This window comes from Spermophilus citellus, assembly GCF_964194105.1.
Source record: "Spermophilus citellus genome assembly, chromosome: 1".
NCBI lineage: Eukaryota > Metazoa > Chordata > Mammalia > Rodentia > Sciuridae > Spermophilus > Spermophilus citellus.
The window spans coordinates 31,373,250-31,387,259 of NC_138182.1; the positions used below are offsets into that span (position 1 = coordinate 31,373,250).

Here is a 14,010-nt window from a genome sequence, read left to right on the forward strand (position 1 = left end):
TATTATAATATTGAAATATCTAAGCATTTTTATGTGGAAAATATAAAAATTAACTTCCATAGCTAAATATATACAATTTTTTTGGCCCATGTCTCATAATTTACAGTTTATATTCAGGTTTAAGTTTGAATGACTCACTAGAGTCATAATAAAACTTAAACTTTCATTGAAATGAAGTGAGGATAAGAAAATAAGTAGCACCACTATCTAATGCCAGACACATGGAAAGCCCAAAACAAATTGTTTATTATTGTAGTTTTTTTCTCTGCTCTAAAATTTCAGAATTTTACTATGTTACTTTTAAAGGAGTATTTACTTTTTTAAAAAATTTTTTTTCAGAGTACTTTATGTAGTAGAAAACTGCCTGAGGTTAGTCTGACATATTTGATCTGCAGTGTTTTAAAGTATTTGAATTAAATTTAAAAATTAGGCGATTTTATGTAAAAATTCTGATTTCATATTTTCTCTTGAAAAATATGGGAGAACTGGCAATAATGTACAATGACTGACTTGAACATGGGCCACTTTTAGATCCCTTTTCTCTCTGGTTTGAGTAGGTCCCCATCTAGCCCACTTATGTGCATATCTGGTTACTTTCCACAAGAACTTGAGTTTTGAACATTTGGTTTAACCTCAACATTAATATTAGAGTAAGGTAGTTTGGGTCATGTTAGTTAAATGATTTTCTTAATAACAAAAAGATAATTAGTGTCAGCATTTTAATATAATAAATCAATAATTGTTTATTATTATAGTTTTTTCTCTGCTCTAAAATTTCAGAAATTTACTGTGTTACCTTTAAAGGAGTATTTACTTAAATTTTTTTTTCAGAGTACTTTCAAGTTTAAATCAGAGAGTGATATTCATTTGGCAGAACACCATAAACAGGTTTTATATGATGGAAAACTTGCAAGTAGTATTGCCTTTACATATAATGCTAAGGCTACTGATGCTCAGCTATGCCTGGAATCATCACCAAAGGAAAATTCATCAATTTTTGTGCATTCCCCACATGCTCTAATGCTCCAGGTGGGTGAATGGTAGCTTAGTTTTCATGTTCTTATCAGCATTGATGGTATCTTTATACATTAAACATTGCTTATTTATAAACCTACCATTTCTGTTTCTGTTTTCAGATTCTGTACTTTTTTCTTGTTTTTGACAAAATACTTTACCTTGATCTTGTCTCCTTACTTTGAAATCTGTTCTGTTATCTTGAATCTCTGTGTCCTATGAAATAATATCTATTGATTACCTGAACGTATATTTGTTAGATATCAAAATATACTTTAAGAATGTATTACTCTCCAGCATAAAATTTACCTGAATGTCTTTAACTCCATTAGCAATATCTGTTATTCTAAAATAACATTTGATTTTAACTTTATGTTTTCAGTGTAAATATCTCTCAACATAAGATTTCACATTTAAAAATGATTAGCAAAAGTATCTCAAATTTCTTACTTTATATAAGTATCAAAACTATATAACTGAGGGTTCTTAAAATGTCAAACTTTATTGTTTAATTCTCTTGTAAAGAAAGTTATTTGGAAGAAAGAAACAGTGATGAAAAGTATGCTATAGAAGTTTAATAAACATTTTTGTTTTTGAATGTAGGATGTGAAAGCAATAGTAACACATTCAATTCATAGTGCAATTCATTCAATTGGAGGGATTCAAGTCCTTTTTCCACTTTTTGCCCAACTGGATAATCGGCAGCTCAATGACAGTCAAGTGGAAACAACTGTCTGGTAAGTTTTCTGTGTACAGTTGCCGGTATGTTTTACACACTTAGATTTACATTGTATCCTCATTGCATTGTATACTCAGGTTTTGTCTTTGACATAGTAGTAAAAATTTGTTTAGAATTAAGGCAGATATCTATTTACTCAATATAAAAGTATATAACATATTCTGATTACCATAAAGGAATATCTTCCTTGAGGGTAAAAAACAAATTCTTATTAGGTGTAGCATAATGATTATTAGTTATGTTGAGGAAAATTCTCACCTCTAACCTCATCCACTGTACATGCTCAGAGTTTTCCTTCTCAGATTGTAGAAAATTGCTAAGATCAAGTTTATTCCTCAAAATACTATTTTATACTAATTTATAAGTTATTACATAATTTATATCTTAAAGAATGATGTTATTTTATAATGCTGTTATCATTACCTAAAATTAGTACAGTGTTAATTGACATTAGGTTTTCTTCAATTATCTTCATTTTTTTTCTAGTCATTTTATTCTTTTTTAAAATTTTTTATATATCTTCATTTTTGAGGACTCAGATATAGCTAGTGTCATATGTGTGTTTATATAAAAATGAGATATTTTAATGGGGTTGAGAATCTCTTATTTTTATGAAAAGTACCTTTTCCATCAAATTCTAATTTAATGTCATATGTTAGAATTTATGTATATATATGACATTAAATATAAATTATGACAGTGATTTTTACTATTTACAATATGCTTTTGGATTTTGAAGGACAAATTACATAGAAAACATTAAATATGAATCTAAAAGTAATTTAGGAATGCTTACTAGTATGTACATACACGTGCATGTGCGCGCGCGCGCGCACACACACACACACACACACACACACACATCCAATTTTTAATTGATGGAATAAACGAATGAATGAAGCTATAGGAAAAATTCAAGATCCAAGAAATGAAATACATGAATTCCTTATATTAACTAATTTACCTGTTAATGACATTCTATTTGAGTTTTGCTAATAATATTGTTCCTCTATTGGGACAGTCTTTGTGTAAAGTATAATCTGAAATGTAAATGAATATAAATATGACCAGTGCATTTACGATATTCAGCTCCCATCTGTGGGTTGGTCATGTTTTGTTTTACCTCAAATAGTGTAAAGGCTGGCATTTTGGAATTTAATAGCTTTGAATGAGAATCCTGAGGTTATGTCCTGCTGCAATACTACTTTGCTATGTGATCTTAAATAATTTCATTGGGAGGCAGATCAGTATAATGGAAAAATAAGACTTTAATTTATAGTTCTGGATTTATATTCAAAATATTTTGCTATTTTTAATGTAGGTGAACCAGGATACATTATGATCAATAACTCAAAAAAAGATAGTAAGTGCTATGAAGATAAATTAGAGAAAATTATTTGTAATTTATATATTATTTATGAATTAATATGAAATATATATTAATTTTTTAACCTGAATTAGATTTTGTTACTTAGGGAAGAGACGGTTTAGAAAGATTATACAGTTTGAAATTTTATGAATAAGTTATCACAGGAATTTATTTTTTCATGAAGAACTATTATAAAATCTTAGTTCTGAAATCATATTCAAAAGGTAATCTAGTCTGTTCATCCAGGATCCATAGGTTTTTTTTTTTTTTTTTTTTTACTACTCATCTTCAAAGCTCACTTTGGTATTTACATTATATTTTGATACTTAAATTGAATTTATTTCATCAAGGAGATAGAAGACAGTGAAAGGAATAAGCACAGTGATTTTGTTAGATTTGTTTGCTTTCAGTTCCTTTTGATCATTTGCCTTATTTCCTTACAATTAATTTCTAATTTCAAAATTTTTAGTAATGTGTATTATGTTCTTAATTTATAGCTAATATGTATAATAGGAATGGTATCACTCTCCTTTTTAGTAATAATCCATATCCAATTCTAAGCTGCTTTATAATATAGTTACATGATATTTTGAGTTCTTATCTATTAGTTTTTCATTCTTTTATGACCCTTGATATCTGGGCAAAAGGTTTACTCTTTTGTGGAAAATTGTGTGTATGAGTCATGTACTCTTTTGTTATTTCAAGGCTTGAAAAGGGCCAGTATAGAAAAGTATGTGCATCAGTGATAGAGTCTTTTATTTTTTAAAATGTTAAAAACAAATTGTGAGGGCTGGGGATGTAACTCAGTGGTAAACACTTGCCTCCTGTGCTTGAGGCCCTAGATTCAATCTCCAGTGCTTCAAAATAATTACATTAATAAATAATATAAAAGAAAGCAAGTTGGTAAGAACCTCAACCTTTGGCTGAGGTTGTAGCCCAGTAGTAGAGTGCTTGCTTAGCATGTGTGAGGCACTGGGTTGGATCCTCAGCACCACACAAAAATAAGTAATTAAATAAAAGAAATAAAGATAGTGTGTCCATCTACAACTAACAAGGTTTTTTTTTTTTTAAAAAAGAATATAGATTCTTAACCATGCAAGGGTTTATAGAATTTTGTGTTTTATGCTTATATCATCAATTTATAAAGATAAAGATAAATGCAACCTTGAAGTAGATGTACCATCTTAGTTTTAGTCAATATTGAATTGTTCTAGATGGATGAGAATCACTTTGAAGTTTTTAAATCTTCCAGAGAAAATTCAACAACATACCCTTCTTTGCATAATAAATACATGATAGAACTTTGCAATATTCTCCAATTTTCACTTACTTTTTGGAGAAATTGAGTGAAGCTTTAAAATAAGTTTACTCTGCCTTCTCTGTTTCAAGCTGAAGCATTTTATTTTCCATGCATTTTACTAAGTAGTTTTTTTTTTTTTTTAAGGTACTAGGAATTGAATCCATGGCCTCCTGCATGTGAGGCAAGCACTCTTTCACTGAATTACACCCTCACCCATTAAGAAGTCCTTTTTAATGAAACAGCCTACTGTTTCCATAAACCTTACCTTTCTTGGCACAAGTGTACCATATCTATCAACTTTGATGACATTTTAGTAAATATAGGAGATTTATAAGTAAAATAATTTATTGAAAGGTAGTGATCTTGTTTTCTGGATCCTCTGAGGATGGGTTTTATATGTGCAGGAGAATTTTTGTGGCTTTGAATTGCTTTGAATCCTACATATTATAGTTGTTACTCTATACTTGGACTTAAGTAAGACTATTTGGATTAAAATCCTGAGCTTAATGTTGATTATTAAAGAATTTTTATATTGTTTGTACCTTAATTTTGACCATTACATAACTGGAATAGTAGTGAAAGAACTGTTTATACTAAGTGCAATAAAATATATAGATCACATACAGGAAGCACTAAGTACATTCTGATTTTAATTATTATGACAGTGAGATAAGTGATCCTACAAGGTTCTATCTAAATACTGTAGGTTTACATTTAAAATATTACTTATGGCCAATCCTTAAGGAATAAGTAGCTGTAATGCTCTTTTTTTGTTTGTTTGTTTGTTTAATTTTTTGGGGTGCTGGGGATCAATCCCAGGGCCTTGTGCATGCAAGGCAAGCACTCTACCAACTGAGCTATATACCCAGCAGTGTAGTGCTCATTCTGAGTCTTCTTTCTAATGATGATACTGTTTACATTGAAGAATCACTTATTTTTTATTAAATAGGACTTGTATAACTGGTTTTAAACGATCCACATTTTCTAGATGTAATGGCTTAGAATTGAAGTATGTGTTAACTCAAGTGTGGAAGTCAACATAAAGTCATAGAAGCCTGGAAAGGTTTTAGATGATTTCAACTTAATTGGTTATTGAACTTAGCTTCCCTGTAGAATTTAAATCTTCTTAAATAATATTATTTATTGCCTTTAAGTAAAAGTATATAGCCTTTATTATTTTTCAGAAACTAATTAGTAGATGAATGGTATTAAACTGAGTCAAATAACTTGTGGCAAAACAGTATTTTTTATGTGATCTAGTTTCATCAAGTAACTTAGGCCAAAGTATAGTACTGTTGTGACTTCACCCTATTTAGATTTAGTTTCGATCATCTTGATTAAATCTCCAAAATGTCCAAGGCTATTTGGATGTTTTGTCCTTCCTTAGGGACTAGTCTTGTTTTATATTGAAATAGTTAATTCCGCTCAATCCTCTTAGTATGGAGATCAATAAATTAAAATGCCTTTCACTAAATATTTGATATTTATTTAATAGTGAAAAGTCAAACAGATGATTAATAAATAATTGAAGAAACTTAATTTCAAATCTGAAATGACATTATATCTTTTATATTTTGTCTGTCAATGACTCAAAAAATTAAATAGTAATTTCATTTTCCTTTGAGTTGGGTGATTATATATATTGGTTGCAATAGCATATCCTTACATAGGATAATTTTTATTTTAATAACATACATATTTACATTCTATAGGCAATATAAAACAAAACAAATTTTCAGCATGGTGTGACATAGGGGAACTTTGCTTTGAAAAAATATACATTTTCTGAGACCAAGGAATAAATTGATTTTTAAGTAAATTGATTTTGTATACTGACAGAAAGTCTTATTAGAGTGGTACAATGGGTAAGTGTACCGTTGACTCAAATCCTTTTCTGTTATATACTCTGTAGTCAAGTTCTAGTAGTATATGACATTTATTGAGTATCTGCTATTATATTTGTTTCATTTCAAGGATAGTTTCATTACCAATTTAGTAAATGTTTAAAAAATGGCAAACAAATATTACTGTGTGATGTCAGCAGTGCATTGTTTCTGAAAATATGTAAATATAACTGAATAAATTATAGGGCAATAAAAATATTTTAAGTATTTTAATTGTGTTATCAAATTATGCTATTGACAAGGAAGAAATAAATTGAATAACTTTCTCAAAATCACAGATACTCAATATTATAATGTAAAGTTTAATAAAGGATTGGACAGAATTCTCATCCTGAAAGATTGAAAGTATTTATGTCAATGATCCTGTTAAATTAAGGGTCCTCTTGTCATGTGAAAATTTATGCCTCATTAATTTATATACAGAATTTAAATCATGATTCTCTTTCTTAAAACTATGTTACTCACCAAAGTTATTCCAATAATTAACTTGAATTGTGCAGCCCCTTAATTATTAATTAACCCCCTTAATAGTTAAATATTTTGTTATAGTTAAGATTAGAACTATTGTCATGTATAAAGCAACAAAATTACCTGGAAAATATTTATAATTTATCGTATACCTTAATTTTATTTTTCAGAAGACATAAAAATGACTAACCATATTTTCTGATTTTTAATTCAGGAAAAAGTGCCTATTACATATACACTATTAAAATTCTGTAATGTCATTTAATCCCACTGATTTAAAAATGATACATGACAAAAGAAGTCAATACCTGTTTGTAATTATGGTTTTCCTCTTGGGTATATAGAATATAATTAATACTTTTATTTTGAAAATCATTGAAAATATTTTATCAGGCTATAGCTTATTCATTCATGTTTCCTGTACTTTTAAATATTTTTCAGAAATGATGTAACACTAGAGCTGAATAGTCATATTTGGATTGTCTTTGTTAAAAATTTTACTATCTTGGCAATGATGAAATCATTTTTGATATGAAACGTGGGACATAAAAATGCATTTTATGCACATATGCTATAAGAATTAGAGGAGAAAATAATTTGTTCAGTGAGATTTAACTAGAATGAAATAAAATTTATATTGAATTTAGTGTGCAAAATAATTTAAGGAGTGAAAAATAAAACACATTTAACTATTCTGTCTTAAACCTAGGGAAATTATAATGTAAAGTTCAAGGAGCCTTTACTCCTTTGTCAGACAACTTCTTTTTACTAAATTGTGTCTTTATGGAAGAAATCTAATAATATGGTTTATGATACATATAGAAATTTAATTAGTTTATCACCTGTTAATTTTAAGAAGGAAATTTTGTTTTCTTTGAGATGATTCTGATATCAAATCCGGTATGGGAAAAAAGGAATGCTTTTACAAATCTTTTAGGTAACAGCTAGTAGAATTCACAACAGTGTATGTGCATTCTCTTGAATTTACTAGTGAAAGTAAGAGTAAAGTAATGTAATACATATAGAAAAATATTCAAAACACAAGAATGTGAATAGAACCCTAGAACAATAGTTAGTATAAAGTAAGGTGAAAACAAGCCATAAAACCTGGTTTTACACATTAATTACTAAAAGACAAAAATCATATATTCATTCAAACACCAAAATCCAAATATGTGACTTTAAAGAGAAAGCATCTCATGTAAAAACAAATGACCCAAATATAGGTCTCAATTTTTGGTTTACAAATAGTTTAGCAGTTTTTTTCAAATTTTCAAATTTTTTATTTTAACTTTTAAAATTTTTTAAATTTTCTAATACAAATGTGAATACTCTGATATAGAATGCATGGCTAATTATCTTTTTATCTAAATGAGTACAAATTCTTCATTTGCTGGCTAGAATAATATCATTTATTTTAACCATTGAAATAATATAAAGTAATTCACCATTGTTACATTTTTTTATCTACAAAGAAAGTTGACATAATCAACCTGTTCTAAAATGTTTTCCAAAATTTTGACTTCCTTCACAAATTGATGAACTCTATATAACTCTATACAAATAATAATGAATTCATCTCACTTAATTTATTATTGTTTTATACATTCTTCCTACAGGAGAGTCAGTACATGCTGCATGTCTAGAGTTATAAATTTTCTATAGCATCAGTTGTACTGATCCTTTATTAAAAAGTTGAAGTAATCTGTAATGACTACATTGGAGTACACCTTTTTGTATGGGGATAGACTGTTGTTTCTGTCTATACTCTACAGTTTTCAGAACAAGTAAAAGGTCCCTTTCACTGGTTTCCTGATGCAGAGGAGGTATCTTTGAATTATTTTCTTAGGGGTCAGGTATCTTATAAATTCTCTTAAAAATTTGGTTAGTTTCATATCCAGAACATGCATATAAGTTTTGGCCCTGTAGTCCAACTATCATACTTATTATTTCAGGTGACATTATTAAGGATCTCTTTTGGGTTACCCAACATTTAGAAATATGGAAGGATCACTTTGATTTTACTTTTTTTTTACAGTAATAGGTAGCTTGAATGTGGTCTTATTGATGTGATGGAAAATTAAGGTTAATACCTTCCTCTGCACGTGTTATCAGCAAAATCTCTGCCTTTAAATCTGTACTTTGTAGTTATTATTACAAGATAGCTGAAGTTAAAATTGGAAGGCAGGTCATAAGGCTCAGCTGGAAGAAGTATGGAGGGTAGGTAGATATTATCCTTTTTGAAAGTAAAGTTGACTCAAAGCAGTTTGCATATTCAGTATGTATTTCTTGTAATTTTGAAATCCAAGAACACTAACTAGACATCTTTAGTATAGTTGAAGGCCTGATTGTTAAGCAGATTTAAGAATATAAGAAATTCTAGTAGGCTAGGATGAGTAGTCAGGAAACCATAGGTAATCAATTTAGCACTGACTATTTCTTGTGAGATGAATTTAGAAGATAAATATTATATACGTGTATGCAGTTGGTCACAAATATCTTTTTATAGTTGTGCTAGGAGATATGGGACTTGGTGCCTTTAGAATTTTATTCAGTAGTAAAGAGACTAGACTAGAGACATACATAGTCCCTTCCAAGCATGTCTCTGTCTAGCTTTGATGAGGATCCAGTATCAGATGGCAGATCCTCACATTGATCATTCAGATTCATAAATAGGGCTCCTTATAAAAGGAATCTTTGAAAAAAACTGCCTTGAAAGTGAACTTATGATATAAAATGTTGAACAAATACACACACTCTCACACACACACACACACACACACACACGTACATAAATGCCTTGCAGATAGATTTCTGCTGGAGACACAGAAGAAAGTCTCATGCACTTAACCCTCAATAATTCATTGGCTAATAGCAGAAGATCTATTTTTCTGGTGACTTTCTATCTCAGGAGAGTATTGACATATGCTTACTAGAGTTTGATTTCTATACAAATCATAGATTTAGTTATTTTTATTTTAATTCTAGCATTTTCTGTGATATTTTTGATGAAAATATTATTGAATTTGAACTACTTTATTTTTATTTTTTATTGATTTAAAAAAATGAGAGCAGAATGCATTACAATTTGTATTACATGTATACAGCATGATGCTAAGTCTGTTCATCCACAATGTCAATAAAAATCTTTAAAAAACAGATTCAGAGTTCTTTAAAACTTTCCCATTAATAAAGACAAATTACAACGAAGTATATAAAGTAGTTCAATTTTGAAAAAAAAAACTCTGAATCTGTTTTTTAAAGATTTTTATTGACATTGTGGATGAATAGACTTAGCATCTTGAAATCACATTCTTTTTTGAATACGTATTCCTGAAAATTAGTTTAATCTGAGCATTTATTAATGGTTTTCTAGAAGAAGTGAAAGGTTTTTTTTTTAATCGTGCTTGCATCCGTTACACATCTGGCAAATACACAGGAGTGACAATATGCTTCAGGCATACAAGAGAAAATTTGGAGCATACCAGTACTGCGCATAATACTTTCTTTCCATTGCATCCAGTTTTCTCTTCTTGTGTGTCAACTCTTCAAAAATAGAGAAGATTTTTTTATATCACGTGATAACAGTTTGAAGATGAACCTTATTTTTAATAGTTTTTTTAAAATATTAAGTACATATTTTACAATATTTTCTTCCCCAAGTTGGTGCCTGATTTTTTTATGATGAAACTTTAGAGACTCCTGTTGGAGAAGGCTACTCATCACAAAATTAGTGGGTGTGCCCTAAAGTACAATGAAATAGGAGTAAAACGTTCTGGTGTGGTATTGCATAGTAAGGTGACAGTGAATATGATACTGTATTTTATGTTTGAAAAAGATAGAAGAAAGGATTTTGAGTGTTTTTACCATAAAGAGATGATAAATGTTTGAGGAGACAGAAATGTTTTGCCTGATTTAAACATTATAAAATGTATAGATGTATTGAAAACATTACATGGTTTTCCCAATGATATGTACAGATGTTGTGTTTTTATATATCAGTTTTAAAGTATTGTATTTGGAAGGGAAATTGACTGCTACTATGGACAAACCATGAGTTACAATTAATATTATTATGGCTTTCTGTTTGCAAATGAATTTTTAAACAACTGTTACAAATTGTTACCAGTAGCAAAAGATAGTTGTAAATGATATTAAGTTATGTAAAATATCATCAAAATAACATGCTGATGAGAAAGCTTCTTTTTTATCATGCTTGCATCCGTTACACATCTGGCAAATACACAGGAATGACAATATGCTTCAGGCATGCGAGAAAAAATTTGGAGCATACCAGTACTACGCATAATATTTTCTTTCCATTGCATCAAGTTTTCTTTTCTTCTTGTGTGTCAACTCTTCAAAAATAGGAAAGATTTTTTTATATCACGTGATAGCAGTTTGAAGATGAACCTTATTTTTAATAGGAGGCAAGAATTTCTTGTTTTTGTGATTGTGTAAGATCACAAACAACTTCAGAACCTTAAAAGAAGTCATGATGTTCATCAGTATTGCAGTCAGAATATAGACATTTATGAGAAGCAAGGTTATATACTTTAGTGAGGATCAACCCCCAGAAACTTGGACAGAATATACAGAATGAAAATGAAAGCAAAATGAGACTTTCTTTTGCCTCATATAAGAAGAGATAGTATAACCAAGGAAATTTGTCCAAGGAAACTTACAGACTTTAATCCATTTACATAAAGGTGAAATGAAGATTTATGAAACAAGAATTTTTATGAGACATTTTTAGTTTTTATCATGTCAATTTTTATATAACTAGAATAGTGTAGTTGATATGGGGCAGTGAGTAATTGTAACGCAGAGAAGGAAGAGTAAGTAAGATTTTATATTTAATATGTTAGGCATTAAAGCTTTAGTATTTTGGTGTGGAGGATGGGTACTGAATCTGCACCTCATTGTTGCAGCCATAGATACTGAAAGTAGTTAGAGGCAAACAAGCTATTAGAAAATTATGGGGGAAAACTATAAGCAATTGAGTCTTGTTTGTTCTCATGAATCTGCATTAATATGCCCTAAATAATTGCTTCCTTCTCATTGGAAAGGAAGATAACAGTCTTAATATAACCAGGAAAATTCAGTACAGGAACACTGAATAGGCCTTGTTCAGAAGGGGCTCTTTCAGTTTTCTGGTTCTGGAGGGATAGCCTATCATCATTTATTATGGGTATTGAGCTATTGTAATATAATCCTGTTTGCAGTGTCAGTCATAGTCAACTGTGATTAAGTGTGTGAATTTGTCAAATTATTTGGTCTAGGGGCATTGTGCATAGCTTCTACTTTGGAATAGGCAAGGTGCTGTTCTGTATGAGAACTTAAAAGAATATGGTGTTTCTGTGTATTCTGGATCATATGTACTGGAATATCTTATGTGAAAGATAAATAATAATTAGATATTAGTTAAGTACAGGATAGTGTAACGAAATCTGAAATATGCATTAGTATACATGTTTGCTATGTGAGATCAAATTAATCCTGAAACTTTGACTTTACACCATAGAGATTTATATATTGCTTATTGACTATACGTAGTTCACTTAGCAGTCTAGGGTTTTGGATCTCACTCTTATTTTTCAAAATAGCATTCCTTGTAATAGGGAAGAGAAGGATGAGAGAATTATGCTAAGGCTTTTCACTTTTGTTGCTCATAAGAGATTTCTGTTCTCATTCTGTTGACTTAGTCATGAGTAAAGGAGCTAGGAAATGTGGTCTTCTGTGAAGACAAGAAAAAAGGAATAATACTTAGAATTTGATAATAACTAAGATCATCTTTGGTATACTTGGTTTCTTAGCTTGTAAAATTTTTGGTCAGTGTTATAATTCTTCATTGTAAAAGATGTGAAGAATATTGGGGATGTTGTTCTATAATAGTGTTAATTTTAATTCTAACTGGTGATATTTTCTTTGTCATCTGCCAATATCAGGCCACATTGAATAAGTCCTATTACCATGTTGAGATAAAGATAGGGACACAGAAAGATTATTTGTGGGAGAGGGTATTGGATCATCTTACTTTGGAATTTCATTTAAATTAGTGGGAATTAAAAATTTCAGTTGCAATTAAGAGTAAGAGATGGAATAAGCAGTCTATTATATTTTTCCCACTCAATACAAGAATAAAACCTTATATGATCAGAATCTATGGAACAGCTATTTAAGAGCTCTGAAAACTGAATAGTAGCAGGTTGGTTGGAGAAAAAGTAGAATTTAATTACTTTTGTGCTGTTGATGATTCACTATAGTTTTTGTCCCTCCATATTCCCTGGAGTGCACTGCATGCACTGGAGATCTGGAATTGAGTACCTGGATGCCGTGAATTGCAAGCTCCAGGAGAAACTCTCTAGCCCTTGTATATGAGTTCCTTGTTAATTTTTCTATTCTTTAACCTGTTCTGTCACATCCAAATCCTCATGTAGTCTAATTATGGTAGAGGCAGTGATACCAGTGGAGCCCAAACTGTGAGGGAAGGATCACCTTTCCTTGGATCAGTGGAATTAGTGTCGTTAGAGGGTGAGATAAACACCTGTCAGTTTTCTTATCTCTCTGTCTTCCCTCTTATGACTCTGGATATGGGAAAAGTTATAGAAGTACACAGCAGAATAAGGAAACTAGCTTTCTCACAGGAGAAAGGAAGAGCTGCAGAACCAGAAATTATCAGGAAAATCATTGAAAGGGAAGAATGTGAGAAAATAATTCTATAAAATTGTTAATAAACTCTGCCAGGTGCTGTATGTGCATGGTCCTAATCTAGATCAGGGATTCTAGCCAGTGCAATAGGAGTTGTAGAGATTGGGAAGAAAAAAAAAATCAGGTTTTGCAGATGATATGATTTGCCAAGAATTGATAGGCACACAATATTCTAGTGTTATTAAGCATGATTAACAAGGTTGCATGATGCAAGGTTCTTAGGTAAAAATAAACAATGTACAGAAGGACACCAAATTTAAAAATACCATAAACATTAGCTTCAAAATTTATGTGTTTAAATGAAAAATTTTCAAAACAAATACAAGATTTATGCACTGAGAACTACAAATTGCAGATGAAAGAAACAAAGACCTAAATAAATGTTATACTCTATTCCTGAGTAGGGCAATTTAACATGGTAAAGATGACATTAAATTAGTATGTAGATTTAACACAAACCATTCTAAATCCCTGAATATGTATATTGATGTGGAAAAAGATGTTT

The 14,010-nt window shown here is 29.9% G+C and overlaps 1 protein-coding gene across 6 annotated transcripts in view; it reads left to right on the top strand.

Annotated features, from left to right (window-relative positions):
* NBEA (neurobeachin) overlaps positions 1–14,010 on the top strand; it is a 638,449-nt gene that overhangs the window by 120,903 nt on the left and 503,536 nt on the right. For all 6 annotated transcript variants that reach the window (XM_081293195.1, XM_081293196.1, XM_081293198.1 and 3 more), the window contains exons 9-10: positions 832–1,029; positions 1,618–1,751. In XM_081293195.1, the coding sequence (XP_081149321.1) occupies positions 832–1,029; positions 1,618–1,751 (332 nt within the window). The remainder of the gene's footprint in view (positions 1–831; positions 1,030–1,617; positions 1,752–14,010) is intronic.